Source organism: Scomber scombrus, chromosome 13, assembly GCF_963691925.1.
Source record: "Scomber scombrus chromosome 13, fScoSco1.1, whole genome shotgun sequence".
In the NCBI taxonomy this organism is placed as follows: Eukaryota; Metazoa; Chordata; class Actinopteri; order Scombriformes; family Scombridae; genus Scomber; species Scomber scombrus.
In genome coordinates, this window is record NC_084982.1 from 2,472,690 (window position 1) to 2,500,245 (window position 27,556).

The 27,556-nt window shown below is 39.5% G+C and overlaps 2 protein-coding genes across 2 annotated transcripts in view; one reads left to right on the forward strand and one right to left on the reverse strand.

Annotated features, from left to right (window-relative positions):
- Positions 1-8,906, reverse strand: part of gdap2 (ganglioside induced differentiation associated protein 2) — a 33,187-nt gene extending 24,281 nt beyond the window's left edge. The window contains exons 1-5 of the mRNA XM_062431369.1: positions 8,703-8,906; positions 6,888-7,121; positions 2,369-2,508; positions 1,643-1,796; positions 316-404 (exon numbers count right to left, since the gene is read on the reverse strand). Coding sequence (XP_062287353.1) covers positions 316-404; positions 1,643-1,796; positions 2,369-2,508; positions 6,888-7,069 — 565 coding nt within the window. The 5' untranslated portion in view covers positions 7,070-7,121; positions 8,703-8,906. The remainder of the gene's footprint in view (positions 1-315; positions 405-1,642; positions 1,797-2,368; positions 2,509-6,887; positions 7,122-8,702) is intronic.
- A 1,225-nt stretch (positions 8,907-10,131) lies between these two features.
- On the forward strand, positions 10,132-23,855 carry wdr3 (WD repeat domain 3). Its single transcript, XM_062431367.1, has 27 exons — positions 10,132-10,161; positions 11,773-11,975; positions 12,071-12,280; positions 12,417-12,535; positions 13,658-13,736; positions 14,270-14,365; positions 14,829-14,942; positions 15,071-15,172; positions 16,071-16,171; positions 16,405-16,509; positions 16,830-17,060; positions 17,170-17,263; positions 17,506-17,607; positions 17,760-17,842; positions 18,216-18,354; positions 18,471-18,527; positions 19,468-19,568; positions 19,958-20,069; positions 20,520-20,654; positions 20,755-20,805; positions 21,549-21,614; positions 21,802-21,894; positions 22,265-22,315; positions 22,406-22,449; positions 22,560-22,688; positions 23,348-23,441; positions 23,539-23,855. The coding sequence occupies exons 2-27, from the start codon at positions 11,802-11,804 to the stop codon at positions 23,692-23,694; spliced, it is 2,838 nt and encodes a 945-aa protein (XP_062287351.1). The 5' UTR covers positions 10,132-10,161; positions 11,773-11,801; the 3' UTR covers positions 23,695-23,855.
- The last annotated feature ends 3,701 nt before the right edge of the window (positions 23,856-27,556 follow it).

The window sequence follows — 27,556 nt, forward strand, 5'->3', positions numbered from 1 at the left end:
GAGGAACTCCAGTTAAGTGCTGTGTTATTACTTTTCAGAGCAATTATCTGTGAGTATGTGAGTCTGCATGTGATTGAGAGACATACATGAGTTGATAAAGCTCTATCAATGGGCTTTTTAATAATTTTTTTACAAGTTGTGTATTTTTGTACCTCACAAATAAAAAGTTGTGTATGTCAATGTATGTCTTCCTTAAAGATAACTCTGTGTGTGTGTGTGTGTGTGTGTGTGTGTGTGTGTGTGTGTGTGTGTGTGTGTGTGTGTGTGTGTGTGTGTGTGTGTGTGTGTGTGTGTGTGTGTGTGTGTGTGCCTTACTGAAAGCGATGTGTGTGGCGTCCTCCAGTGGGTAACCTCTTTTGGTCGTGCTCACGACACAGAAGCCAACAGATGACATCGACTGCTCTCTGTGGGCAAAAAAACCCCCCCCCAACACATTATCACATACTGCCCACCACATTTACACACACACTAGTGACAGTTGGACGCTTTACACACACACACATACACATACACATGAAAACACCCCGTCTCTCTTTGAACACAAGACAACTGCACATAATATAAGTACTTCATCATTTAAATTGTTTATAGTGGAGCACAATGTATTCATATCAATATATTTTGCATCACTCTATATGCAATATCTTATTTTACATGAAAAATATGTTATTAAACAACATTTCACATTAAAGCTGGAGTGCAGGGCTTTTGGCTCCCTCTTCTGGCAGTGACAGTAAATACAACAACACTTATGTCACATGCTGCTCTGTACTCTGTCTGTCACTGCTGTTGTAGCTGTAAAACGGTTGATAAATTGTTTTGAGCATCACATAACACAGACAAAATGGTGCGTTTCATTATCAGAATTTTATCCATTTGGATCAATAACATTTGGAAAGTCTCGATTCAATTATTTTATTCCCATTCAAGTTAGCAGAGAGCTAACTGGAAGTTACAAGCTTATATTTGGAGAGAGATTTATTTGGCTGTGGTGTGCTTTATCAGCACTATGTGAACTCGTTTGGCAAGAGCTTGAATGTAACTGACAAAATATATTAATATGTAAAAATTCTGCAGTGCAGGTTTAAGAATGATTAGATATTTTGCCTGTATGACTTTGAAAATTCCTGCAGCGATTTTATAAACCTGGTTCAATGCTACAGCTTTTAAAAGTGGCATAATCGAATGGAAACCTTCATCACCACAAGTACAAGATGTGAACAAAAACATCTTGGCTGAGAGGCTCTAACAGCTTCTCTGAGGTCACCTATACGTATGTCTATAAAGGTTTAAATCCCTTATTTTTCACTTCTGAATTACTGCCTTCTACACTGTTACAGCTGTAACAAGATAACATATTTCGTGAGGTTTCATAAATTTCAATCAACTGCAAAGACAGATGCAGCTTTTTCTCCAAACATTGTTTTTTATGATGTTTACTCCGGCAATCTTTCAAAAATGCATTTTCTGAGGATGAACTAATAAGCTTTGAGCGGCTTTCATTAATTCATTGTTTATTTGCACCTGTCAGACAGATATACTGTTCGTCAAACAAAATCAGGGGAAAAGAAGGAAAAGCTGAAACGTATTGAGCAGTGACGTATATGTTTATATGACAGATTGAGTGATGGCTGCTTCTTACATGGCCAGCTGCAAGATGTTTCTGTAGCAGCTGTACAGCGAGCTCTCCGCTGCCGTCCTGTACTTTGCTTTGTACTTTGGTCCCACCGTGTGGACGATGAACCTGGCTGCCAGATTGAAGCCTTTGGTCAGCTTCGCCTCTCCTGTCCGACATCCTGCACAGAAAAAGCGCACACAAAGCGGATTTATTATTTAGTGCAAAGGTGATAAAAGAAAAAGAAAAACACCAGAATTGACCCAATTATATAATATGTAAACTAGGGTTATTACACCTCTTATGTTTGCAAATAAAAGTGTTTTTTTCCCAGCTGAAATTAGAATTCTCCAGCAATAATGCCAGACTGTTGGAGGGTCATTTCTCTAAAATTAGTATCTTGTACACTTCCATCGATAATTTGATTTTCTCGTCTAACTTTAAAAACTTTTTTAATTCAGTTTTCCACACAGCTCCACTTTGTGTATCTGAGGCGGAGCAGCTGTGGAGCCGTTCTCAAAGGGAATACGTTGTATATCAAAATAGTGTTGGCATTTTACAACCCTTTTTATTCAATTGCAGCTGAGCAGCTGATCATCATGTGTTTGGTCGTTTCTATGTAAAGCCGCCGGTGAACACGTTGATATTTGTCCCGCGCCTCCAGGTTAGAGGCTTCAACGTCTCTGAGCTCAAACCGGAACTTTTCTCGACCTCAAAATTGAACCCTTTTTTTTTCTTCCCCCCTAGCTCCACCTTTGAGTTTGGGCAGCTCGTCCCTCAGCTCGGGTCCTGCCAGCTGATGGATGCTGTCAGACACCGGGTTCTTGTCGTTCAGCGACTCGTTGCTCGTGTTGGTGATGGCGGTGCAGTTCAGCAGGGCCACGTCACCGGTGCTGTTAAGCAAAGAAAAGCAAATACTCACTACAGTAGTATGATTACATTTCAGATGGCATATTGCCTGTTAAATATACTTTCAGATGTCAGATGTTTGTTCATATTTATCTAGCATGCATCTCTATTTGTTGTAATTCAAATATTCAAATCTCCAAATTTCATCACAGGAGCCATTCAACATTTATCATACCTCCAAACACCAAACAATGCTTATTTGATGTGTTTTGGGTGATGACACACACGTACCCATAAGTGTGCACGCATTTATCCACACAACCCTGAAGATACATACTTAAGTAAAATGTTTTTTTAATTGCTTCAGTTAGGTCATTTCTGCACTCGGAGTCCCTGCAGGGTTTGTTTGGAAAGAACAATGAGCAACTAAGTCGAGCATGTGTTGAAAGCATTTGGTCACAAGACAAGTTCAGCCTCCAGGACTGAGAGAAAAGGGATTTTTTTTTTTTTTAAAACATCACGCTTCTTAGGTTAATAAAAGATGAGTTGTGAACCAGAGAGCGAGAAAATAACAGAGGCAGTCACTGCTGCTCAGATCCTGTTTTACTGAGTCTGATCTTCATCTGTATAAAAGCTCCTTTAGTCAATAACACACTTTGTGAAGCACAAAGGCATTAAGTACTGTATATAAATTGTCCTGGCACTTAATACACCGTAGGATACCGTTCATCAACCAGAATATTTCACTTTTCCTGCTCATGTTCTCTAATGTCATTTATCATGGGAACAAGTCTTCACACATAGTTTCTAACTATCATCCATTTCTTTAGTCTGCCCTTTTCCACAGAGAAAACAACACATGTATGAATCATGTTTTTTGTTTTTTTTAAGAAATCTGACTCACTCAACTGTTAAATAAGCTACATGCAGGGTGTGAAAGTTAAAATTAAATGCCTTCAAAAAATAAAAAACAAACAAACGAGAAGACAGTTAAGTATTGTGTTCATATCAGGCATCAGTATAGATTGGAGGTGACCTTTTTTTTTTTGTGTTTCTGACATTTGAATTAAATCTATTCATGTGATTGCATCAGAAGAAGGAAAGCAAAAGCAATAACTAATAATACTTTAGGATTTAAGATTAAGAAGAATTGGCTTCACTTAAAGACAGCACCTAGTATTATATGCCTGCACTGGTCACCTTTAAAATTCTAGTGTCCTACACTTTACATCATCTTCTAGGTAAATGGTTTCCAAGCTGCGGGTTAGGAAACCTTAGGGCCTACATAATGACTAAGAGACTCTAATCAAGTTCTGTTACCAAAAATGATAGATTTTTTCTGAATGTATGCCTTTGTTTCTACTACTACTAGAAAGGTGGATGGTGGAACTATGAATTGATCAGCGCATGGGGCCAGTAGACACTGCTTCATGTTAAAGGGTCACATGATAAACAGGTACAAACATGTTCAAGGGTCCGTTCTTCATGGGGCTGTGATCATGTGTATAAGGAATGTGAACGCTGCTGATGATTGAGCAGGGGAGCGCTGCTACAACAACAACAAGACTCTTATACATAGAAGCTTCGGCCAAGCCGGACTCTAGAGGGTCATGTGTTCCTCCACAAAGAGGATTTATGGAGGTGATCTGGATTCTGGTCTGGTCTCAATGAGCACATGGAGACATGCAGGCGGCAGCGTTCACACTGCACGCTCCAAACGGCTGCCTATAGCTTATAAGTTTGAACTACTGCTCCACCGTTTTTGATAATTGATTCATCATTTGAAGTCATTTTTTAAGAAGAAAACTGAACTGAATATCTTTGAGGGTCCAAAAAAAGACCGTTGCATGTCTCTTTGGGCTGTAGGAAACAGTTATCACCATGTTTCACCATTTTATAGGCCAAACAACTAATTCATTAGTTGTAGCTTGATCCCAACCGATATTTTGGTCAACTGATATTATCGGCCAATATTGGCCCATCGCAGATATACCAGTATCAGTGTTTATGCTGTCTGATATGTGCTGATATTTTTCAAAGATAAATAGGTATATATGTATAGTAAATCATTTTTCCTAATTCAAGTTTAATACATGCATATTAAATTACTGCAATGTCTGTATTGTTTTACTCCCTAATGTCAGTATCAGCATCTGCCCCAAAAATCCAGCATCAGTCAGACCCTGGTTATAGCCATAACATTTCAACTAACTCAGTTTATCAGCTGATTGAAGTAATAAGTGGAATATTTCCAGTCAGGGCAAAACTGACCACAAACAAACGTGTTTCCTGCATCACGTCTGCCGTTCATTTAAAACAAACATCTGATCTGAGACCACAGAGGATAAAATAATAACAATAATAACAATGGGCAAAGAACACAAAACACAAAAACCATGTGGTACAGCAGTCAGATCAAACATCATATTTGAGTGAAAGCAAATAAATTCAGTCCCGCTGAAAACAGAATCCATTTCCTTGAATGTGCTGGATTTAGTCACTAATAAATCCTTAATTCAAAAGCCAAGATTTTAAAAAAGCCCTGCTACATATTTTAGGCAGAAGGTCTAAAGTCTAAATAAGATGCAAATATTTTCCTCATGGTATAAAATGGAAATATGTGTATATTTTAATGAGCTATGACACCAACGTGAAGCTAATTATGTAAATACTGCTTTAAAAAAACAAGTCCAGCTGCTTCTGACTCACTGTTACTTTCTTCTTGAAGAGCCGGGCTCTTCAGTGAGTGGAACATCTCATTTCTTTACTCGATATTTAAAAAAAAGAAGAGGATTTATGGCTTCATCAGAGGCGTGCTTAGCTCAAGAAAGAAAATCAAGCTTGACTAATTTGTAAAATTGAATTAGTGATTTTTAAATAAAAAGGTCAGCAGATGTGAAAAGGAGATTTTTTTCTTAAATGAACTACAGCCAGATGAAAACAATGCTCACTGTTCATGGTGATTGGCCACTTCACACCCAAAAGAAATGTAATCCAATCTAATTTTCCAGTGATTAGGCTGTGTGAAAAAGAGTAGTGTGTGTTCTGCTTAAGAGTGTGAGCTGCATGCTTTAACTGTGATGAGAGGAGAGAGTGGAAACACACGACTGCGGTCAGTTGACGCTTTTTTCCCTGAAGTTTGATGAGGAGGATAAAAAAAAGGAGCCAAGGATAAACATGCAGACACAAATACAACAAAACTATATAATAAATAATAAACTGAGAAAAATATAGAAAAATAGAAAATATGAATGAATTATGCATGCATTTGCATACATTTTAAATTTAGCATACCATTCATATTTTTACATTCTTTTCATTACATGTGGACTCAAATAAAACAATAGAAAATAAAAAGAAAGTAAGCTAAATAATAAGGAGTGATCACTATTCACTATCTACACACACCTAAAATGAGTCAAAGAAGGCACTCTGTTAAGTTTTTGACCACTAGTGAAGCTATGGGTCAATGGTTTTAGGGGTGGGTCACTTTTTTGTTCGTTTTTTCATAGCTGTGTGGAGGGAAGAACTTTAGCAACATTATCTTATTTAAACCAAGACATGATCCTCAACAGGAGAAGAAAATCCTCCTACTGTAGACTAGAACTGTCACTATAACTGCTTTTGTTGGAAGATTTATTGCCTCATAAATAAATGCGATAAACAATATCATCGTCATTTGAAGATCATTTTATAACACTGATATAATGATAATATAGTAGCGGGGGGTTAGAGAGTGGGTGCTACACTTGTGTAAAAACACAGACTCTCATACAGTCTCCACTCAGGACGTACACAGTGAGGAATGGAGGACACTACTTGTTTAGTCAATGTGACATGAATAGCCTCTTAGCTGCTAATGTGAAGTGTGGCAAAATTGAGGTCAAAAAAATGATAGTCCATATAAAGACATGATGATGTTGATAATTCCGTTATTGTACAATAAGTGTATAACGTCATTATTGTGACAGACCTAATGACTGTGACCAAAAGTGTTTAACACACAAAACTTTCGGCAAAAAAGAAGAATTGTGCGAAACATTTGGATTTTGAATGAATAATAGTTCTGTTTAAAAGGTACCCTGTGAGGTTTTTGACCACTAGTGAAGCTATGGGTCAATGTATTTATGTGTGGGTCCCCTTTGTGTTATTTTTTTCATAGCTGTGTTGAGGGAAGAACTTTATCATGCAATTCATTACACAATGATGATTCGATATTTTTAGGAACATTTCTGTGAAACCAGTAACGTTTTCTTATCTTCACTGAAATGATGACATGATCCTCAACAGGAGAATTAAATGCTACTACTTAACTGACATTCTGATCTCCTGAAAATGTAACAGCTTAAAGAAAGGAGTTTTTTTTTTTTTTTTTTTTTACACAACAGCAGTGAGTGTGAAGACATATATACGAGTGACTCACAAGAGGATGATTTTGCGGTTGATGTCTGGTCTGAAGGGGAAGGGTGAGGGGAAGGCCTGCTGGTTAAGCAGGCCGTTGTTCTGGTCCTGCAGAGTCTCTTTGCCGTCATCGCCAAGCTGCTGCTGCCATGTGGGGAGAGTCTGGGTGTCCACAAACTGGGAGCGAGCACCCAGAGGATCCATCCCCCTTTTGTTTGGCACCGCAAGGCTCACGGCCGATCTTCAAGCTGCTGCGCTGTAAGCACCAAAACGAGAGAAAGAACGATTAGATGAGTCAGCGTGGAGCACATCTGCTATCAACCTGAACTCAGCATGACAGCGAATGGGGAAAGTGGGACTAGTTTTTTTTGTCATTTTAAGCAAAACGGTTGCAGCTTCTAAAATGTAAGAATACATAAGAAAGCTGCATTCTCATCTATTTTCTGCTGACTCTTGGATTTTTATAGGTTGGTACATGACAGCGGCTCTAAAAATAAGTCCTTCCTCTCATCCAAACCTGATATCTGCCACTTATGTACACAGGAGACACTTTGACTAGTAGGAGAAGCACAGGCGTCACCTCCTCATGACATTAACAGTGGCTCTGTTCTATTCAAGCAAAAACATTTCTATTAAAGTCACCTGAGCCTGAACCTGAAAATATGTATTATCCATCTTACCATTTACCAGGCTACCATCAGTCTCACCGCAGCCACAAAAACTAGACTGAACTGGAGAAGTTGACTTTATGTGTGCGTGCGTTATTAAATACATTCGTGACAGCAGTCTCTCTGCTCAGGGATGTGCTGGAGGCTCAAAGTTAGTCACATTTGAAGGAAACAGAAAGGAACTCTGTGCAACTCAGCAGAGCGTGTGAATGAAAGTCATCAGGCATCTGGTTCTTCTAGTAATGCTGACGTGATTAGTTGATTGATCAATCTGTCAATGGACAAAATCTTATTAAGCTGCAATTATGGGTCACTTATTAAGCAATAAATCTCAAACGCTTGTTGATTCCAGCTTCTCATACTTGAAGATTTTCTGCTTTTCTCTCTTATAATTTCATTATAAAAAAATTACATATTTCACAAAATATTTACACAATGAGATTTTTGATAAATAAACATATTTATGTGGATATAATGACTGAGTGGGTAAAATAAAATAACATAACAATCTGGAAAGTTCCAAAAAAAATCCCAAATCTAAGATGATCTCTAGCCTCATACTGATATGATAATCCAGCCCTCGTTCGGATAAATGATTCATCGTTTATGTCAATCATCATGTTTACTTAAATGTTTACTTATCAAAGATGCTCAAATGTGAAGAATCTCTCTCTGTCTCTGCTTTTTATCAGAGTAAATTGAGCATAATATCTGAGTGTTGGACTGTTGGTCGGACACAACAAACATTTTCATCACCTTTACTTTAAAATACTGATATGGTCACATGTTTAAAGGGAACAAATGTCATATTACAGTAATAAACGATGGAGTTAATGGTTAGTTCAGTCTCTTTTTAGCTGAGGTCAGCATTATGCCTGTGAGTTTTGCTTTAGTTATAAATGACAGCATGATCTCGCCATTATGTCACTGCTACATTATAGGAAACACGGCATATTATTTAATTGGAGTTAACTGAAACATGGGATGATTTGGAGAAAGCATATATGGTCTTATAAGACAGTCGTGCTATCGTCAAAACTGAAGTTCCCCTTTATAAGTTAACTCCTCTGTTTGCCTTTACCTACTCAGCAGACTGCCCAATAGGACAAATACATGTATACGTTGTTTAATGTATTCCTGGACAGCCATGAAACCACCAGTTTACCCACCTAACTGTTAACGTTAGCCAGTTGTATTTCCCGCAGGCAGAGGTGATGTCCACGGCAAAAAAAGAAGAAAATAAATGTTGACACGACAATTTATACACTCAAGAATTATTATCCTTCCTCGGAGTTTTCATATTAGCGAGAAAGCTAACAAGAGAACTGCTCAAAAATGAAGTTTAAAAATGCAAATTACAGCAGGTTGACACATTTAGCCACCATGCTAACTGCTTATTGGTGCAACGTCATGTTATCCGCAGTGTTCACAGCAACATCCTGTTTTAAATTTCAAAATAAAATTTCACTTTCAGCCCCAAATTAATAACGTTAAATATTGTACAGAGAAGCTTGTTTATCTTCATTGGCCAAAAATAACATAATGTAATGATGCTGTTTTAGACATACAAGCACATTATTTCTTCCCTTCGCCTTATTAATGGTTCTTACTATGTTTCCTACACAAATAGAGTATGTAGATATGCATGGGGAAGGGGCACTCATTCATTTTGAAGGGTTTGTGGGGAAAAACGTGCATGTGATAAAAGCTGCATTTTGTATTAAAGAAAAGTATATATAATTGAGTTTTACACGATATGCAAATTAACTGTAACTGTCCTAAAATGATAATAATGATCTGTTTGTTTTGTTGTTTTTTTGTTTGTTTGTTTTTTGCTTACACATTACATTACATAACTAATAATGTTTAACTAAAAAGTTAACATTTAGTTTGAATAGTTGTTTCTTACAGTAGTTTATAGGGGACCCCAGTTGGTAATCCTTGTATATTAAGTATGTCGGTAGGATGAAGGTTAATGTGTTTTTTGCAATGTGATGTTTGTGATGTCCTGTACTCATCTCAGAATCACACACATTTTTATTTGTAATACATTTCCGGTGTTGTCCTTGCTATTTCTGTCGCACTTGACGAATCTCTTTTGCTCCTAATCAGCTGACTAATAGTAGTAAGTGAAAAACACTTCCGCTGTGTCTGTTTAGGGACCTGTGAAAAGTCACTGCATTGCTCTTAAGCGCAGAATCACTGACGTTGAACTGACACCTCTAACCAGCATTAAAATAAATAATATATATAATATGGTGGGTTATCTGTAGCCAAATATGAGGAGTATTTTGGACTATTTGTACAAGTTTACAATAAAATCTCTGAGTGTGTTTGTGCTTCTTCTGGCTCGCAGACAAAAGCAATAGAATGACAGCGGATGAGCTGCTGCAATCAGGACAAAGCTCTCAGTTTCATACACTTGTGTCCATAAACTGCAGCTGAATATAGTTGTAACGATACTTTTGTGTTATATTCGTACATTCACAATAGCAGTGCACGGTGACAACAATAATCTATCCTTTCTTTTACTGTGGTATAGATGTGTGCTCGATGTGTTTGGCCTGAACTACTTCCAGCTCTACACAACACAAGACGACACAACCAGCCGAGAGCCGCATTTCAGAGGTAAGAGACAAACTAACTGAATATAAAACGAGCTGCAACTAAGACAGAAAAGCCAACACTTTATTAAACACCTACAGACGCATATTTATACGACACAAATGATTTTATGAGCTACATTTGCTCAGAAACGTCACCACGTGGGTTCAGGAAAAACGCGTATACTTGATTTGTTGTAAAGTGGTAGCTGGGCGGGCGGGGTTAGTAGCGTGCTGAGTTGTGTACGGCGAGACGACATGAACCGCCCACCGCTAAGGTAAGTCAGTGTATTAAAACAATCGCTTCTCTGACAAACGTTGACTAGCTTGCTGTAACTAGCTAAATTATGCCGAAAAGAAGTTTGTGGTTGGATTATATTGTATTTAATCGCATGTTATAAGCATATAAGACATAAACAACGATTACATTAATGTAATATACCTCTACGAATATTATTGTGAGACCACAGACGATAAAACTATAAAGTCAATATGGTTTACCCAAGACACGCAGTAGAGTATTAAGATACCATGAGACAATCAGTCACTATTAACTCACCTTTATATGTTTTATTTATTTAACCAGGAAAAGTAAAAAAACACAAGAATTTACAATGAAAATAAAGATTAAATACCGTAATCATAACATATTAATAAATATACGTTAGTATTCGTTGACAATTATCAATATTTGGGGCAGTATGAGTCAGTCAAAACATCTGTAACCAGATGTGTCAGCCTCCAAGTCATGTAGAGTGACTTTAAATCATTTAGCCAGAGCAGGTCCCCAGGATTCAGCTGATTTAGATTCCAATCAGAGGGAGAAGCATACTTAAAGGCTGTTTTTCCCACTTCAGTACAGGCTTTAGGGACAGATAGTAGGAATAAATCCTGGGAGTGAAGACAGTAACTTCCCATACCATTTTGAAGGATGTATATGTGCAGGTAAGATGGAAGCAGACCAAGCATAGCCTCATAATAAGACTTTGTCAGTGGTTACATCTAGAGCAGTGTGGAGTAAGGGCTTTGAGATTTGTAATAAACCTCAGTGCTCCATGGTAAACACTATTGCAATAATGTGTGCATGTATATAACTTTGGTATAGCACATTACAGACATAAAGGTGGCAGCAACAAGTCTCCTGTAGGCCCTGAAATGACTTAAAAAGACTTATTTTTAAACTCAGTTTCAACTTAAGTTTTTTCACCAAGAGTTAAATTGGAGATGTAAAATTGAGAGAATCATCTATTATGATTCCTGGATATTTACATAGAGATACAGACTCAATTTCAGAGCTCTGAAAAGTGGTCCAATAGCCTTGATTTTGCATTGGAAAACATATTTCATATTTTGAAACATTTTAGTCGTAATGTAATTTGATAGTTTTATCAATTTGGAGACTGTACCAATTATCAAGTCTATTCAAAAGCCATAACATATATTCTATAATTACCAAATTATGTGGATAAATCTGTACACTTTTGATCTGGTTAGGTTTGGTCCATGTGTCAAAGGGAAATCCTTTTGCTACAGCATACGTTCTACTGTTCCTCCAACGTTGTAACGGTAGTTTGGTGAAAGCCGACAGTGACCCCCGATCATCCTAACCGGTCTCTTCAATGTTCTCATGTATCAGGGATCAGAGTCACCTTGAGGCCGCCGGTCATGGGTTTGACCAAGCAGTACCTGCGCTACGTGGCCAGCGCCGTGTTCGGTGTCATCGGCAGTCAGAAAGCTAACATCTCTTACGTGACCCTCCGCGGTGGGGAGAGGGGGCGCTACGTTGCCGTGGCCGCGTGCGAACAAGTCTTCATCTGGGATACCCGCAAGGCAGAGAAGGTGAGCAGAAGATGTGATTGTGACGGCGGTGAAATGAAAGATGAGTAGCGTGTGTCGGGATATAAACCTCAGTCTTCCTCCTTCTCTTTGCGTAGGTCCTGATCCTGCAGGGACAGAAACACGAGGTGACCTTTCTCTGCCCCTCACCCGATGGCGTCAACATCGCCGTGGGCTACGAGGACGGCGCCGTGCGGATTTTCAGCCTGCTGAACGGCGAGAGCAACGTCTCCTTCAACGGCCACAAGTCCGCCGTCACCGTCATACACTACGACGCGCTGGGAGCACGACTCGTCACCGGCTCCAAGGTAAATCAGGAGGGTTTGGACTCTGTAATAATGTGTGGATAACCTTTGAGATCAAGATGAGAATGCAGTTACACATACGCAGCTTATATTTATAGCATATATTTATCATGATATTTACCTTTACCTCCCCCTACAGGACACAGATGTGATCGTGTGGGACATCATCAATGAGTGCGGTCTGTACAGGCTGAAAGGTCATAAAGACATCGTCACACAGGCCTTGTTCCTCAAAGGCAAGAACCTCCTGGTGACCAGGTAACAAGAAGCATCATTACTGTAATTTTCACTTAGAATCAGTGAAAACAAAGAAAAGTCAGATGTGTCACATAAGCCTGCCACAATAATTACGTTATCGATTTATCATACAATAACATAATTATGAACATCATCATGTCTATATATGGACTCATTTTTTCAGTATTGCCAGAACTCACATTAGCAGCTAAGAGGCTATTCATGTCACATTGACTAAACAAGTAGTGTCCTCCATTCCTCACTGTGTACGTCCTGAGTGGAGACTGTAGAAGAATTAAAGGTAAATAACTATGTCCTCAACCATAATGGTAGTCTGTGTTTTTACACAAGTGTAGCACCCACTCTCCAATCATTATTATACTATTATATTATCATTATATCAGTGGTATAAAATGATCTTCAAATGACAATAATATCGTTTATCGCAATTATTTCTGAGACGATATATCACAGTTCTAATGTCACACTGGAGATTTCTCACTCTAAAAATCCTGTACTGTAAATGATTTCCACTCGTCGTTATTATAGTTTTAAGAGACCTCTTCACACACTTTTCGCACACGTGTGCTCCGTATGTAGGAGAAGAGGAAATCTTATTCTCAAGCCAAAAAAAAAAAAGGCAAATCAATTCTAACCTGCTGCCAGATGTTGATATTGCAGCTTCTTCACTGGCAGAAGTTCAGAAAACAAAATTGACGGCACGCAATCGAATGTCAAATATCATTTTTCATGGATTCAAACAGATAAAAAGTCGTGCTTTTTGTGTCACTTTCACAGCAGCTGTTCATTCCGTATTAAAGAGCTCATGCCATATTGCGCAGAGCTCCGTACTCACAGATGGAAGCGAGCGCTTTAGGGCTCTTATCAGCAGAGTTACAGTGGTGACTTCTACACCAGCTGCTGAGGCTTCCATTTGAATTCGATACTAATTTGGGATTATGACTTTTCTCAGATGTCGTCACTCAAATATCTGCTTTGTATGCACCATGCATGTATGTGGTAGGTGTGAGGTGGTGAACTTGCATGTGGATTCAATTTGAGCTTTCAGGTGTTACATTTAAGTTTAATACTGTTCAATTCAAGACGTGCAGCGTTACTAACACAGTCTGTCCCTCTGTGCAGCTCCAAGGACAGCTTTGTGAAGTGGTGGGACCTGGACACACAGCATTGCTTCAAGACTATGGTGGGCCACCGCAGTGAGGTGAGTGTCTCCTTACTTTATAGTCATTCACATAAACGGGAGGGGGGGTGCTTTCTGTGAGGAAGGCTCAGAGGGATATTTCTTAAAGGTGGCTCAGAAAAGCCTGTCTTGAACGAGCCTAAAAAAACGGAGGCGATCGGACTTCATGTGACTGAACACATTGTAAACACAAGCAGTGTCGTCAGAGGAGTTCTCAAGATTTTCAAACTCTCTAAAACGGAGTTTATATAGTTTCAGTTCTGTCTCAAAAAAAGGTAATTTGATTACATTATATATACTGTTGACATTAGGCAGAGGAGACAGGATGGAATGGATGTGGGTTGATGAGTAGTTCACTCTGACTGAGACACAGTGTCGTCAGCAAGAATGTACATCTTGAAATTTAAGAGGAAATGCTAACAACACTCACACATTTCTACACATCTTCATTGGTTTTGGTTTATTGTAACAAAAAGTGAAATAAATCATGTACTGGACAGTTACATTACAGCTCTCTCTCTCTCTCTCTCTCTGTGTGTGTGTGTGCGTGTTAGGTGTGGGGCATGGCGCTGTTGAACCAGGGGAACAGGCTGCTAACAGGCTCAGCAGACAGTGAACTTCGAGCCTGGGACATCAGCTACCTGCAGGAGGTGAGGAAGATCTCAGTTCTCTTTATAACCGATTGATATTTGGTTTATTGTGTTTCAAATTTATTAGGAATAAAAAAAGAATCGCTGCCATCTATGGAAACTTTGTCAGAATTGAATCCCAAAGAAAGAAATAGTTTATGTGCTTGTTGATTCTTCTGTATTAGAATATTTGTATCATTTATTAGCTGCTGTATTTGACACTAGTTGTTGCATTGCATCATTAACTACATTGAATACAGTGAATGCTTATCACAAAAAAACAAGCAAAACTAAAATTAAAAAAATCTTGATAAAACAGATAAGTGTGAGGTTTAAAAGCTAAAAAATCCCACCATCAAGTGAATTGATTATTGATTGAAACCCTGATTATGAACCCTGCAACAAGGACCCTGTACTACATCACAGGCAGCAGGCTTTGTGCAGTATAGTATGTTATTATTGAACTCTGTCCGGTCCTGCTCAGGAAAAAGCTGAAGGTGAGCCCAAGGTGAAGAAGGGGAAATCACTGCTGGATGATGATGATGATGATGATGATGATGAAGACAACAAGGAAGAGCTGGATGAGAGTCCTGAAGAGGTTTGAGAAATGTCATTTCTTATGGTTCATGTAAATAACAGGAGCAGGAGAACAGTGCCAAATCTTCTTTTTTTCCTCTTCTTGGCTTCACACTTGTTCCTCTCTCTCTCTTTTTCTTCGTCTCTCAGCGGATCTTGAGTTGTAAGAAAGCGGGCTCCATCCTCAGAGAGGCCCGAGACCGAGTGGTGTCGATAACAACAGACGGCAAGGCCCGAGTCATCGCCTGCCACGTGAGTGCCGAAACATCTCCGAATACCCTCAGACCGCTCACGAAAAAACGCACAAACACACAATATACGAACGACGTCAGCGTTCCATCAAGAAGTGTAAAACTCACAAACTTCCAGCAGACCACAGACTGACAGCAGCAGAGCAAAGAAACGCTTCACAGACCCATCTGCAAAATGTCTGTCTCATTATTTGTTTGTGTTTTCCGACCACATGAGACCGAGACGGGACCGTTTGATGAGCTTGGCCAATCCGTTGTTTGGATTAGAAAAACATCGAACTGACAAGTTATTTTCCTCTCATGCAGGCACAGACTCAGTCAACATGCTTGTCGGTGTTCAGCTGGCTGTCAGCTGGAGTCACTGTAATGTGTTCAAATGTGACCCTTAAAGGAAAAGTCCGCTGATTTTGTTTATTTTTCTTACCGTTAACAAATCTCAAATGCAGAGCCAAACTAAGGTCTGATTAATCATATTCCTCTGTCCAAAAAAAAAAGATTAAAAACATGTCAGTGAGTCACTATGACACTGTGACATGTTCATAAAGAGAGGTACTCTTTGGATGCAGGATGAAGGAGCGTGTGACCCCTTGCAGCCAGTTACGTGGCTCATTAATGTGTTTTTAATGTCTTTTGAGCAACAACAGAGCTCTATGACACAAGAATGAAATAAATCAAGACTTTTGGATACATACACAATACTTAAAAGTAGGACGAGTTCATCGTCAGTTTGTCTCCGCTCATGAAATTTGTTGATAATAAGAAAAAAAAAAACATAAAATCGACAGCCAAGTCATTTATCAGAACAGTTCGACACTTCAAAAGGCATTATTGATATTTAATATACAGGCGATGAATGCTTTACGTCAAACTCGAAAACATTTGTCTCCCCCCATCGTCAGGGCAACGACTCAGTCCTGGAGCTCTTCACCGTGCTGTCAGAGGACGAAGTGCAGAAGAGGATGACGAAGAAGCTGAAGAAAGCTAAAAAGAAGGCGGCCAAGTAAGAAAAAGATCTTTCTTCCTGTTAAGTTTCATGTCTTGTATTACTATTACTATTACTACTGCTACAAGTCAAACTACTTAATTACAGTGCACATTACTTTGAATACTTCTGCTTCCCATCTGTCTATTTGAATCCTTAATCAACTAAAACACCTAGTAATCATAGTCATAGTGTACACTGTATGTAGTAGTTTCCTAGTTGTTGAGCGTGTTGTGTGCCTCCTGCTGCAGAGCTCAGGATGATGCAGGTGAGGAGACAGCAGAGCCAGTTGTGGAGAGGATGCTGAAGGATGAGATCATCAAACTGGTTAACATCAAGGCCTCCGCCAAGATCAGGTTGGTGACGTTTTAAAAGCTTTTAAATGAAACTACAAGAATATACAATGAGATAACAAGCGTTACATCTGAATGAAGTGCTGAATATCAATACAAACTATAAACAATCATACAATGGGGAAATAGAGAGTGACAGAAACCTTAAATAAAGATAAAAATAATAAAAAATATAGTATTTCACTCAATAGACTGAATATTGCACCTAAGACTGAGTTGTATCATCCTCTGCAGAAATGATGTACTTATTCCCAAACTCCTCTCACACACACACACACACACACACACACACACACACACACATACATTCTCTGTCCTCTCAGATGGGTGGAGTGTCTGTCGTGCGCGGGCGGCGAGCTGAAGGTGGCGCTGCTGCTGCAGAACAACACCGTCGAGACCTACAGCCTCAAGACTTCAGACAAGACCCCCGCGGCCAATAAGACGGCGCGCCTCACGCTCGGAGGCCACCGCACCGACGTCCGCACGCTGGCCTTCAGCTCAGACAACCTGGCCGTCCTCTCCGCCTCCGGAGACACGGTCAAAGTGTGGAACAGGTGAAAAAAAAAAACAGCTTCCTACTGGTTATTAATTGGGTTTTCGTCGCAGACTTTTCGCTGTCATTGATTGGCCGTCTTAACACGATGACCCACCCTGTCTCTACAGGTCGACTCTGCAGGTGATTCGCACCATGGCGTGTGAGTACGCCCTCTGCTCCCTCTTTGTGCCCGGAGACAGACAGATCATTCTGGGAACTAAGGTATTCACACGCAGGATTACTCACTCAGAAATAACAGATTATGGTTGGATTTTTGAGGGTTTGACATATATAGAGATATTCTATAGCTGGTTTATTGATCCATATTTTCTACGAATTTGCTGCTATTTGGAAGCCTGTTGTTGTGGAATTAAAGGGCAGTGTTGCTATGTTTTTTAAGCTTCTAAGAGACATTTTTGTGGATTCATTTCTTGTGTGTTCACTGAATCCTGTTTCCTTGTCAGAGCGGTAAACTTCAGATTTTTGAGTTGGCGTCAGGAAGCCTCCTGGAGACCGTAGATGCCCACAACGGAGCAGTGTGGTCCATCTGCTTGGCCCCAGACCAGGTACACCTGACCGCACACAGCCCTCGTCCTTAACATGTTCTACCTTTGCATTATTCAGATTAGAATAAAAACATCTTTTAACTGTATCCACTGGCTTCCCTGGGCTTTTTTCCATTTGTTGTGTGCGTGTGCGTGTGCGTGTGGGTGTGTAGAGGGGGATCGTGACAGGAAGCGCAGACAAGACCGTGAAGTTCTGGGAGTTTGAGCTGATCAAGGACCAGGGGACTAGCCAGAAGTAAGTCTGTGTGGTTAATTAAACATGATCTCATATGGTTCAGTTTAAAAGAAGACAGACTCAGTTACAACAGAGAACAAAAATCTTTATTAAATTGTTTTCATTTCATGGTAAAAAGAGTCTTTCCTACATTCATTATAAACATAATTAGTTGGGACACATACACATAACTGACTTCATCATGTCTTACAAACAAATACTAGATTTAACACCACATGTCTACATTAAAGCTTTATTTAAGATTTTCTTTCCATATTTCATTTCCTGTTTATTCACAGCTGCCAGCCAATCAGAATGCAGAATTCCTAGTGTCCCAGGTATAACACTGTACGTGATATGGTGTTAGATAACAGTGTGTGTTTGTGTGATACAGGAGGCTGACAGTGAAACACACACGCACTCTACAGTTGGAGGAAGACGTCCTGTGTGTGAAGTTTTCTCCTGACCACAGACTGCTGGCCGTCTCTCTGTTAGACTGCACTGTTAAAGTCTTCTATACAGACACACTGAAGGTAAAAACACTCACACACACACACACACACACACACACACTGTATACAGCATGTTATTATAATGTCATAGATTCTGTTTATAATGTATGAAACATTTCTGCGTCTTGCTCTTTCAGTTCTTCTTGTCTCTGTATGGACACAAGCTGCCTGTACTCTGTCTGGATATCTCACATGTGAGTAAAGCTGTCAGCTGCTATTAGACATTAGTAGTAAAGGTGTTAATGTACTTTATTTTGCATATGATCACTGTTAGCAGTTGAGCATCTGCAGGTCTTGAGAAGTCTTTAAAAGCACTGAATTCAATTCTCTAAAAATGTCTCAGAAGATATTAAAATGTCTTAAATTCCACTTCATAAGGTGTGGAATGTTTTATCTGGACGGCCACAGACAGTAACATTAGTTCTAATGCTTTTCTGGATGTGGATTCAGGCTGTTAAACGATGTTCAACATCTCTAAACTGCAAGTGAAATGGGTGCAGCAGTGGATTGTGCAACAGGAAGTTGTTTAATGCTTTTTTTTGTAGAGTTTCATTCAGCGCAATCAGACCTTTAGCAAACACTGTTTAGAAAGCTGCAGAATATTATAAAGAGCAAGTGTCAATTTGAGCAAAACCAAGAAATGAATTGGCAATCGGTGAATACATTCATCAATTTTCTGACACTTCATTGACGTAATTACACGACCAGGAACTACACTGCTGGGAATTACTGATAAATATTGTTTGAAGTTTGAATGGACTGTATTGGATGACAGCAACAAAGAGAGACCTTTCCAATGAATCTTTATAGAGTGAGTAGAGTCACAGAAGAAACAGCAAGAAAGCATGAAGCTAGATAGGCATAAAATAATGATTTGCATTCAACTTGTATTGAAGTCACAAGTCAGAGCAGCAGAAAGCATTTTAATTGTTGAGGGAAAGTTTCACAATGTTTTATCAAAAAGTTGAACTGTAAAACAATCAAGCAGGATTTTGAAAAAATCTCTTGTATGTACTCATGGCTCTAAACCTTGTTGATCACCTTTGAATTGAACCCCGTTATAAATAGAGAGTAATGTAAATCATCTCCTGCCTCTTTGACTCTGACCCTTTGTTTTCATTTTAAAAAATCCAGGATAACACAATTATCGCCACCGGCTCCGCTGACAGAAACTTGAAGATCTGGGGTTTGGACTTCGGCGACTGTCACCGTTCCATGTTTGCTCACGACGACAGGTAACGCCCAACAACGCACACTCCGACCCAATAACAGCCACGGGGGTGTTTGGAACAATTTTTTTCCCGATCATCTATACGATGATGAAATCATTTTTTCCACGCTGTCGGGCTTCCAGCTCTGACTTCATCCGTTGTGGTCAGGGACTCTGATCCGTGTCCGGTTAACTCGGACATGCCCTGTGATCTCACACCAGCTGCTCTTTCATCTCACCGCTCATCTGTGTTCTCATGGATCCTCTCACCTTCTGTCCTCGCTGGGGTTTTTTTCTTGCTTCATTTTCAGCCTCTCTGAATTTCGTTTTTTTTAAATTGCCTGTTTTTTAAATTTTAATATGTTTTATCCTTTAATTGAACTCTTCCCTCTCTATTTGTTTTGTTCTCCGCAGCGTCATGTTCCTCCAGTTTGTCCCCAAGACTCACCTGTTCTTCACCGCAGGGAAGGACAGGAAGATCAAACAGTGGGACGCAGACAAGTTTGAGCTTATCCAGACGCTCGAGGTGATTTTCGGCTTATCCTTCATGTTGGTAGTCCGTGGCCTTGAGTGTTGCTCCACATCTCAAACGCTGTAATGTAAAAAAAAAAAAACAAACGTCTGCACCTCACTCGTCAGCTGTAAAGCAGATTTTGTCGTAAAGAGATCCAATCTAATTTATTAGATTGGGTACATTTTAAACGCACGCGGGCAAAGCAGCGGTCTGTACGTGCGGTCGGGGTGAAAATGATTTCCAGGTGATTGTTAGGTTGAATTAGTAGCAGAGTGGTGTTAATCGGGTGGTTTTGTGTTTGATTGAGGATTAAAAAGTTAGGATGTGATGCTCAATGTACACCAGGAAGAAACAGATGGATAAAAAAACTCTCTAGCGGGGGTTAAAAAATGTAGCTTTTTGGTCCGAAGGCGGCACCAGCAGAAACATCTAAATAAAAAAGAGTCTTCTCTGCTTTTAAAGGGCCACCACCGTGAGGTTTGGTGTCTGGCCATCAGCCCCAACGGGGACCACATCGTGTCAGCATCCCACGACAAGTCCCTGCGCCTGTGGGAGAGGACCAGGGAGCCAATCATCCTGGAGGAGGAACGAGAAATGGTGAAGAACCGATTTGATAAAATTAATGAGATAAATAGACTCAACGACAGCTCCTCCAGGTCTCTAAATCACTCTGTTGTTTGTTTTTTTGCTTTCACAGGAGCGAGAAGCAGAGTTTGAGGAGAGCTTGGCCAAAGGAGATATGCCTGTGGTGAGCACTCAGTTTCTAACTTTCAGCATTTTCATGATTAAAAAAACACATTACAACACCAGGTTAGATTACTGCAGCACACTTTTTACCAGTCTCCCAACCGTCTATACAGAAATGATAACTCATACAGAACCTCTGCAGCAAGACTTTCAACCACAAGCTAAAGGAGAGAGCACATCACTGCCATTTTAACTGACATGCACTGGCTACCTGAACTTAAAACATACCTTTACCACTAAGCTTTTTAGTTAATCTCGTGTTTTAAACTTCTCTTTTAAATCTATTTCATTTTTATCTCTTACTTTTCTTTAACCTATGCTGGTGATTTGAACTTGCTGTGCTCATGTTTTATTGCTTCAAATGTAAAACACTTTGTTAGGTTGACCCAGCTGCATTTTATGTATGCAAGGTGCTATATAAATAAAGTTATGATTAATAAAGTTATTACCTGTATTTTCAATAATTAAGCTTCACACTGATTTTGGTGGTGCAGATGAGTCAAAACCAGACTTGAAACAAGCATTACTATCTTATACTCAGATGTCAACATTCATTAACAAAATAAACAGCTGTCACAGGCTTTTTCATGTCTGCTTATTAACAGTTTGACTTGGTATCATTCTCACCTGGTAAAACCATTAAAGAAAAGAAAGAAAATGATAAGATTAGAGGAAAAGCTGTAGTTCTGTTGTATGAGAGTGAGACATTTACTTGATTTTAATTGCTGTTGGTTGTTTCTACAGGTGCCTGGAGAGACTCAAGGAGAAGCAGCACCCGCTGCAAAGAAGACAGTTGAAACAGTCAAAGCTGTGAGTTCACTTCACATCTTTAAAGTCAGAAAAGATGCTGTAGTCGACTGCTGCTAGTCTCTGATTGGCTCATTCTAGTGTCATTCTTTACTGTCCTGAACCACAACCTCCTCCAGTCTTCATAGATTACCGTACGAATCTCTGTGTCCTTCGCTGATGTCTTTGCTTTTGTGTGATCTCTCTACAGGCAGAGCGAATCATGGAGGCTCTGGAGCTCTACAAAGCAGAAGAAAGGAAGATGGAAGAGCATAAATACGCTTGCAGGAGAGAAGGCAAAGAGGTACACACACATTATCCACTTTACCCTACTTTTGACAACCTCTGCGTGACACCGCTGCTCCTCATCCTAGAGGCAAAACATCTTGTCTCGATAATGTTGAGCAGATGCTGAGTGAGAGGACTCGTCCAGCAGCTGCAACTTGCACTGATAGAACACCACACATCGACCAATGAGAAACAAAAAGAGAACATCAGCTGTGATGTTGCAACTCGTACTCCCAAAAGAGATGAATAATTAAAGGTTTAGCTTTGGGTGGATTTCTTTTGTTTATGGATGTGAGATCTAAAACTTTCCTTCTGGTGTATTTTTTTTATGATTAAAGGATGTTTTATGAAATAAATGTGACAAACAGCTGTTGTTGTTTTTGCAGCTACCTCCACCAAAACCTAACCCTATTCTCGTGGCCTTCGGAAATGTTTCAGTAAGTGATACAGCGATGTAGAATACATCAAAACCTGAATGTATTAGATTGTTTTCAGCTGGAGGTGACTCTTTTCTGTTCTTCTTGCAGCCGTCTCGCTATGTTTTAGACGTCATAAAGAAGGTCAGATCCAGGTAAGGTGCACCACTTCTTCTCTCTGACTTCATTTGCAGTGCATTTTCGTATATAAATACACTCATTGGGTTTTTTTTTTTCCTGTGTGTGTGTGTGTTGCGATGATCAGCGAGCTGGAGGTGTCTCTGTTGGTGCTGCCGTTCCCTTACGTCCCCCAGCTGCTGACGATGTTTAACAGCTACATCCAGCAGGGCCTGGAGGTGGAGCTGGTCTGCCGCTGCCTTTTCTTCCTGCTCAAGTAAGTGCTCAACCTGGGAGTGTAACAGAAAAAGAGAGTTTGTGTTTTAATAGAAAGTAGAGAAAAGAAATGTATGGAAAGATATGATGGTAGATGTCAAACATAAAATCAACAGCAGAAAACTTTTAAAAATGGGGGAAAAAAAGAAGTTGATCTGGGAGTGTTTTAAGGAGTTTTTCACATTAAGATGTATGTTTTGATGTTATGTGACAGACATGTAAGTGATGTCAGTGTTAGTAACTGTTGCAGAGAATGATTAAAAAGCTTTAGCGTTAAAAACCACAGAGCTTCAGCTGATTCATTTCTAGTTACAACATTTCATACACAGTCAACAGTGAATATATGAGACTGGAAAATACAAGTATCTTATTTTGAAAACCTAGACATTTTATTCCTTTAAATAATAAGACTTTTTTTACTTCCATAAAAAGAAAAAGGTGGACTAAAGATGCAGCTGCTTCAACAGCGCTACAACATTTATCTTCATAGCGCAGGGATTTTGTCATTTAGTGCTTAAGAACAGAAATATTGATAAATAAATCTTGTCCACTGCTTTTTTTGTAGAGCAAATATTTTTATAAACCTGCACAAGTTGCCATGGAAACATCTGCTGTATAAAGGATTAGACCCAGCTGACATCGTTGTCTCTTTCTTTCTAGGATCCATTTTGGCCAGATCTCCAGTAACCAGATGATGCTGTCAGTCATAGACGAGCTACGGACCAATACTCTGTCAAAAGTGGAAGAGATTAGAGTGAGTAACATCCAGGAGAAAAAAACCAAAACATTCTTCTACTTGACTGGATCAGAGCCTCGTCTTCATCACACACTTTTACTTTTTCTTCTTCTAGGACTTGATGGGCTTCAACAGCGCAGCCCTCCAGTTCCTCCAGCGGGAAATCGAGAGCAAAGAGGACGTGATGTTCTTCGCCGACGCCACGGGGCAGCTGAAGGAGAAGAAGAAGAAGAGGAGGAAGAGGGAGCGAGCCCTTCTAACTATCGCTTGAATCAAAAATGGACATTTTTTGACTGTTTGTGCATAAAAACATGCAATCCCCATCTCCTCCCAGCTGTATCCCAAGAGTCTGTTTTTTACACTCTATTTTTTGGAATGTTATGTGATCCTGATAGGATGTAACATATTCAATAACACGCTTCATTTCACAAACTGTGTCTGAGTTTTTCTCACAGTAAGTCAGGTTTTATAGCAAAGCTTTTAAAAAAAAAAACCACAGCTCCCTCTGCAGCTTTTATGTTAAACGCATCCATGTAAAGTTAAGCCTCACGTAGATACATGTCAGGATTCCAGCAGTATTAATACTCCCTCCATGATCACAATGCATGGAGGACAGGTACGATTTAAGGTGGCTTGTGTCCTACAGGCCTAAAGGGAGCGATTCAGGCCTGGAGCCAAGAAAAGTTCAGATTGTCAGGACTTAGCAGGGGGTTTTGGAACCTGTCAGGGACCACCTGAGCTCTCCAGACCACCAGGTTGCGACCGCACTGTCCCACAGAGCAAAAAAGCTCCCCTGTTCCCCCGCTGGCCTCGCTGCAGCCAGCCACCACTGAAATCAGGGAGATGTGGCTTGACTTTACAGCTCTTGTAACATAGACTGAATTTATAGGCTCAAGACCTAGTAGATGTGGTAAAAAAAAAAAAAAAAAATGTTGCTTCTCAGTTTTCAACTCTTTTACTTTTCGCCCCCAAATGTGAACAGCATACGTTACGGAGTGTCTAGCCCTCTAATCCTGTGACCTTTTTAAAAAATAAAAAAAAAGTTTCACACCCACATCAGACACTTCATTTTCCACAAGTGTGTTTATTTCCTGACCGTGGGGCACTGTGGAATAATGAAATGAACTCTTTAAAACACCTCGTGCTCACTGTTCAATGTTTTAATCTCACGGTGGACAAAAAACAAATTAACTCTGTATTTACAGGGCCGTAAAAAAAAAAAAAAAAAAAGAAGGAGAAAAAAAGGGGGCAGCAGCTCTTTATGGGGCTGGATTTCAGTCTTGAGGCTGTAAATGTCACACCTACCAAAATTAAAAATTCTTCAGTAAAATGCCAGACTGCACTCTCACACCCACCCTTGCATAACACTGGACAGCGTATTAGCAGCGACAGCAGTTTAAATGAATGATAAACTGTGATTTAAAAAAAAAAGGAAAATACGATGCTGGAGTGAAGGCCTTGAATCTACAACTATGTTTCACCCTAATTCTTGCTAATAACTGACATTTCAGTGAACTAATGGTGACGTATAGATCAGTAGTTAAGCTTTTTTTTTTTTAATGGCTAGTGCAGTATTTGAATATGAAATCCCACAGCAGTATTTTCTGGGTGTTAGGGGCCCATTAACGGAGCCTGATGCAGAGTTAATGAAACACCGACAGCATTTCTCCCACTTGACTCCTCTGTGCTGACTTTTTATTGTTCAATCTAAGCTTTTTCTTTCTTCTTTTTCACAGCTGTTTGTCAGAAGGTTAATGTACCTGCGAGCAAGTTATTGCATGGCTTCACTTTGATCATCAGCATGTCTGTTAATTGCGTCGGCTTTCAGTCTCATAAACTCTTAACTTACCTCAAAATTGGTTTAAAGCAAGTGTACATGGGTCAATGACGTGACGCAACCCAGTGTCCCAATATGTGTGACCAGTAGTTTTTCATAAAAATCTGATTATATACAGGAAAATAAATGTGGATTAAATATAATCCACTTTTCTAGTCCTACTCCATTTTTTTTAGACTCTACAGAGAATAAAGAAACGATAATAACAGCAAACAAAAAAACAAAAGTCAAAAAGACACACTGTACCAAATCATATTATATCCACAGATGAACTCCCCTTGTAGTGATACAATGAAGTTTTGCTTATGTCCTCACTAAGTGCTTTTTGAACATGGATATTCCTCATAGATCATGATAACCTTCCCTCATTTGGAACAACCCTGTGATAATCAATCAAACAGACACACATACAATAGATAAATAAATATGATACAACCAGATCTTTAAACTTTAGTGCTTTTAATTTGAAGAGTACAAGATCACTACATGAACACTATAAAAAATATTATAATTAGTGTGGTTGGAGTAAATGAATCGAGAAAAGGTTAACAGGAAGTCAGGAACAATCTCATAATACAACCACATGGGGCAGAAGCTACAAAAATAAAACATGGTTTGTTCATGTTTTCCTTAGTCTGCAGTCTTTGATTCCTTGACTCTCCTTTAAGCCAAAGTGATTATTTAAAGGTAAAAGGTAATGAAAGCAGTACACGCTACCACCACACACCTACTCTACTCCAGCCCAGAGAGGAGCTGGAATAGAACAAACTTAACATTTCAACCTATTTCACATGAATTGTTTCATTTCTCTAAAAACAGAAACTTGCTCCCCTGTGCTGTTCATAATCATTTAGAAGATGCTATAAAATGCTCTGCCAGTATGAACACTTGCAAACACGAGGCCTTTTAAAGATAATTACTTGGCAGGTTTTTTTGTTTTTTTTTGTGGCTGTAAAATCGGCCCTTCTCTAAACCTGACTTTTATTTCTTCCCGTTTTTTGTCTCTTTTTAATTTTTTTGCCTGGGCTGGAGTTAAGATCTGTGCATGAGGTGGAGGAGACACTCACATTTATATGGTTGTCTGTCAGCGGTGTGATCATTTAGTGACCTGTCTGAACTTAATGACTTAGTGGAATCACTAAGAACAGGAAACACATTTACTCCATGTTTGCAGATTCTGTGGTAAAGCTTTAATTCCTTTACATTTTGACTCATCCTTCCAAAGGTCTAAATACATTTAATTGCCTCATTTTTAGTAGATGTTGAAAGTGTGCTGCTATTCAGATAAGAAATCAGTCCAATCATACAGATCTGTTTTGTATAGTTTAAATCAGGGCTATGTGGCTGCCAATCCAACCAATCAGCACACATGATTCGACCAATCAACCTGAAAACTGAGATCAGCTGATTAAATGAGTCATGCCTGGTGTGCTCCTGCTTGGTTAGCCACATGAACCCTTTATGGAATAGTTTGGACATGCCTGCTTTAAAAATTGTTTCATTTCTGCTCTTTTTCTACTCTTTACTGCTCACATTTCAGTAGTGAAGACAATAAATGAGTTTAAATGAATAGTCTATCTTTCAGTCACTAGATGGCAGTCTTGACTTTTCCTAAAACCACTGCCTGATGGTCTCCTCTGGTATCTGGGCTCATATCCTGCTCCATGTTTGGAGCTTACAGGCCTCCTGCCACCTGCTGCAGCACTCAGCCTATAATGGTTGCGAGTCGGACAGAGTCCAGCACTGGCCTTCGTCCACAAGTCAGAGATACTCGGGGCAGAGTTAGTCATCTCTGCACTAATATCCACACATGGCATCACTGGCACTTTTAGTGCTGATCAGCGCTGAGCCATGAGCCACACTTCTCTACAGCCGCCATGTTTGTTAGTTAAAGGAGCACTACTACAAGAAATTCTCACTTTTGAGTGTCGAATACTCACAACCTGTAAGTGGCTCTAAAAGGCTAATAGCTACTTTGCTTAGAGAGGGTGAGTTTTAGATACTGAAAAGTGGAATATTCCTTTAAAGGAAGGATCTTCCTCCAAGCAATACACATTAAGAATAAACACAGATTTTCTTTATTTTTGTTGCTCATCTCTCATTGCCTTATACACTTTTTCTGATAACCTGCCAGTCAAACAGTGCCGTCTTATATTTTCTCTCATTTTAATAACTCATTTACTATCTACTTCATTTTCTCTATATTCCAAACTGACCAGACTGATAAAGAACGTGAATTCCTGTGTGACAGATTATTTACTTGCAGGAGCTACCAGGCAGCAACTGTTAGCGTCTA

Excerpts from the sequence above, each read along its gene's own strand:
- wdr3 (XM_062431367.1), top strand. The coding sequence starts at position 11,802 with ATGGGTTTGACCAAGCAGTACCTGCGCTACGTGGCCAGCGCCGTGTTC. Across the intron at positions 14,943-15,070 it reads TGGATGAGAGTCCTGAAGAG|CGGATCTTGAGTTGTAAGAA; the intron begins GTTTGAGAAATG and ends TTCGTCTCTCAG. Across the intron at positions 15,173-16,070 it reads CCCGAGTCATCGCCTGCCAC|GGCAACGACTCAGTCCTGGA; the intron begins GTGAGTGCCGAA and ends CCCCATCGTCAG.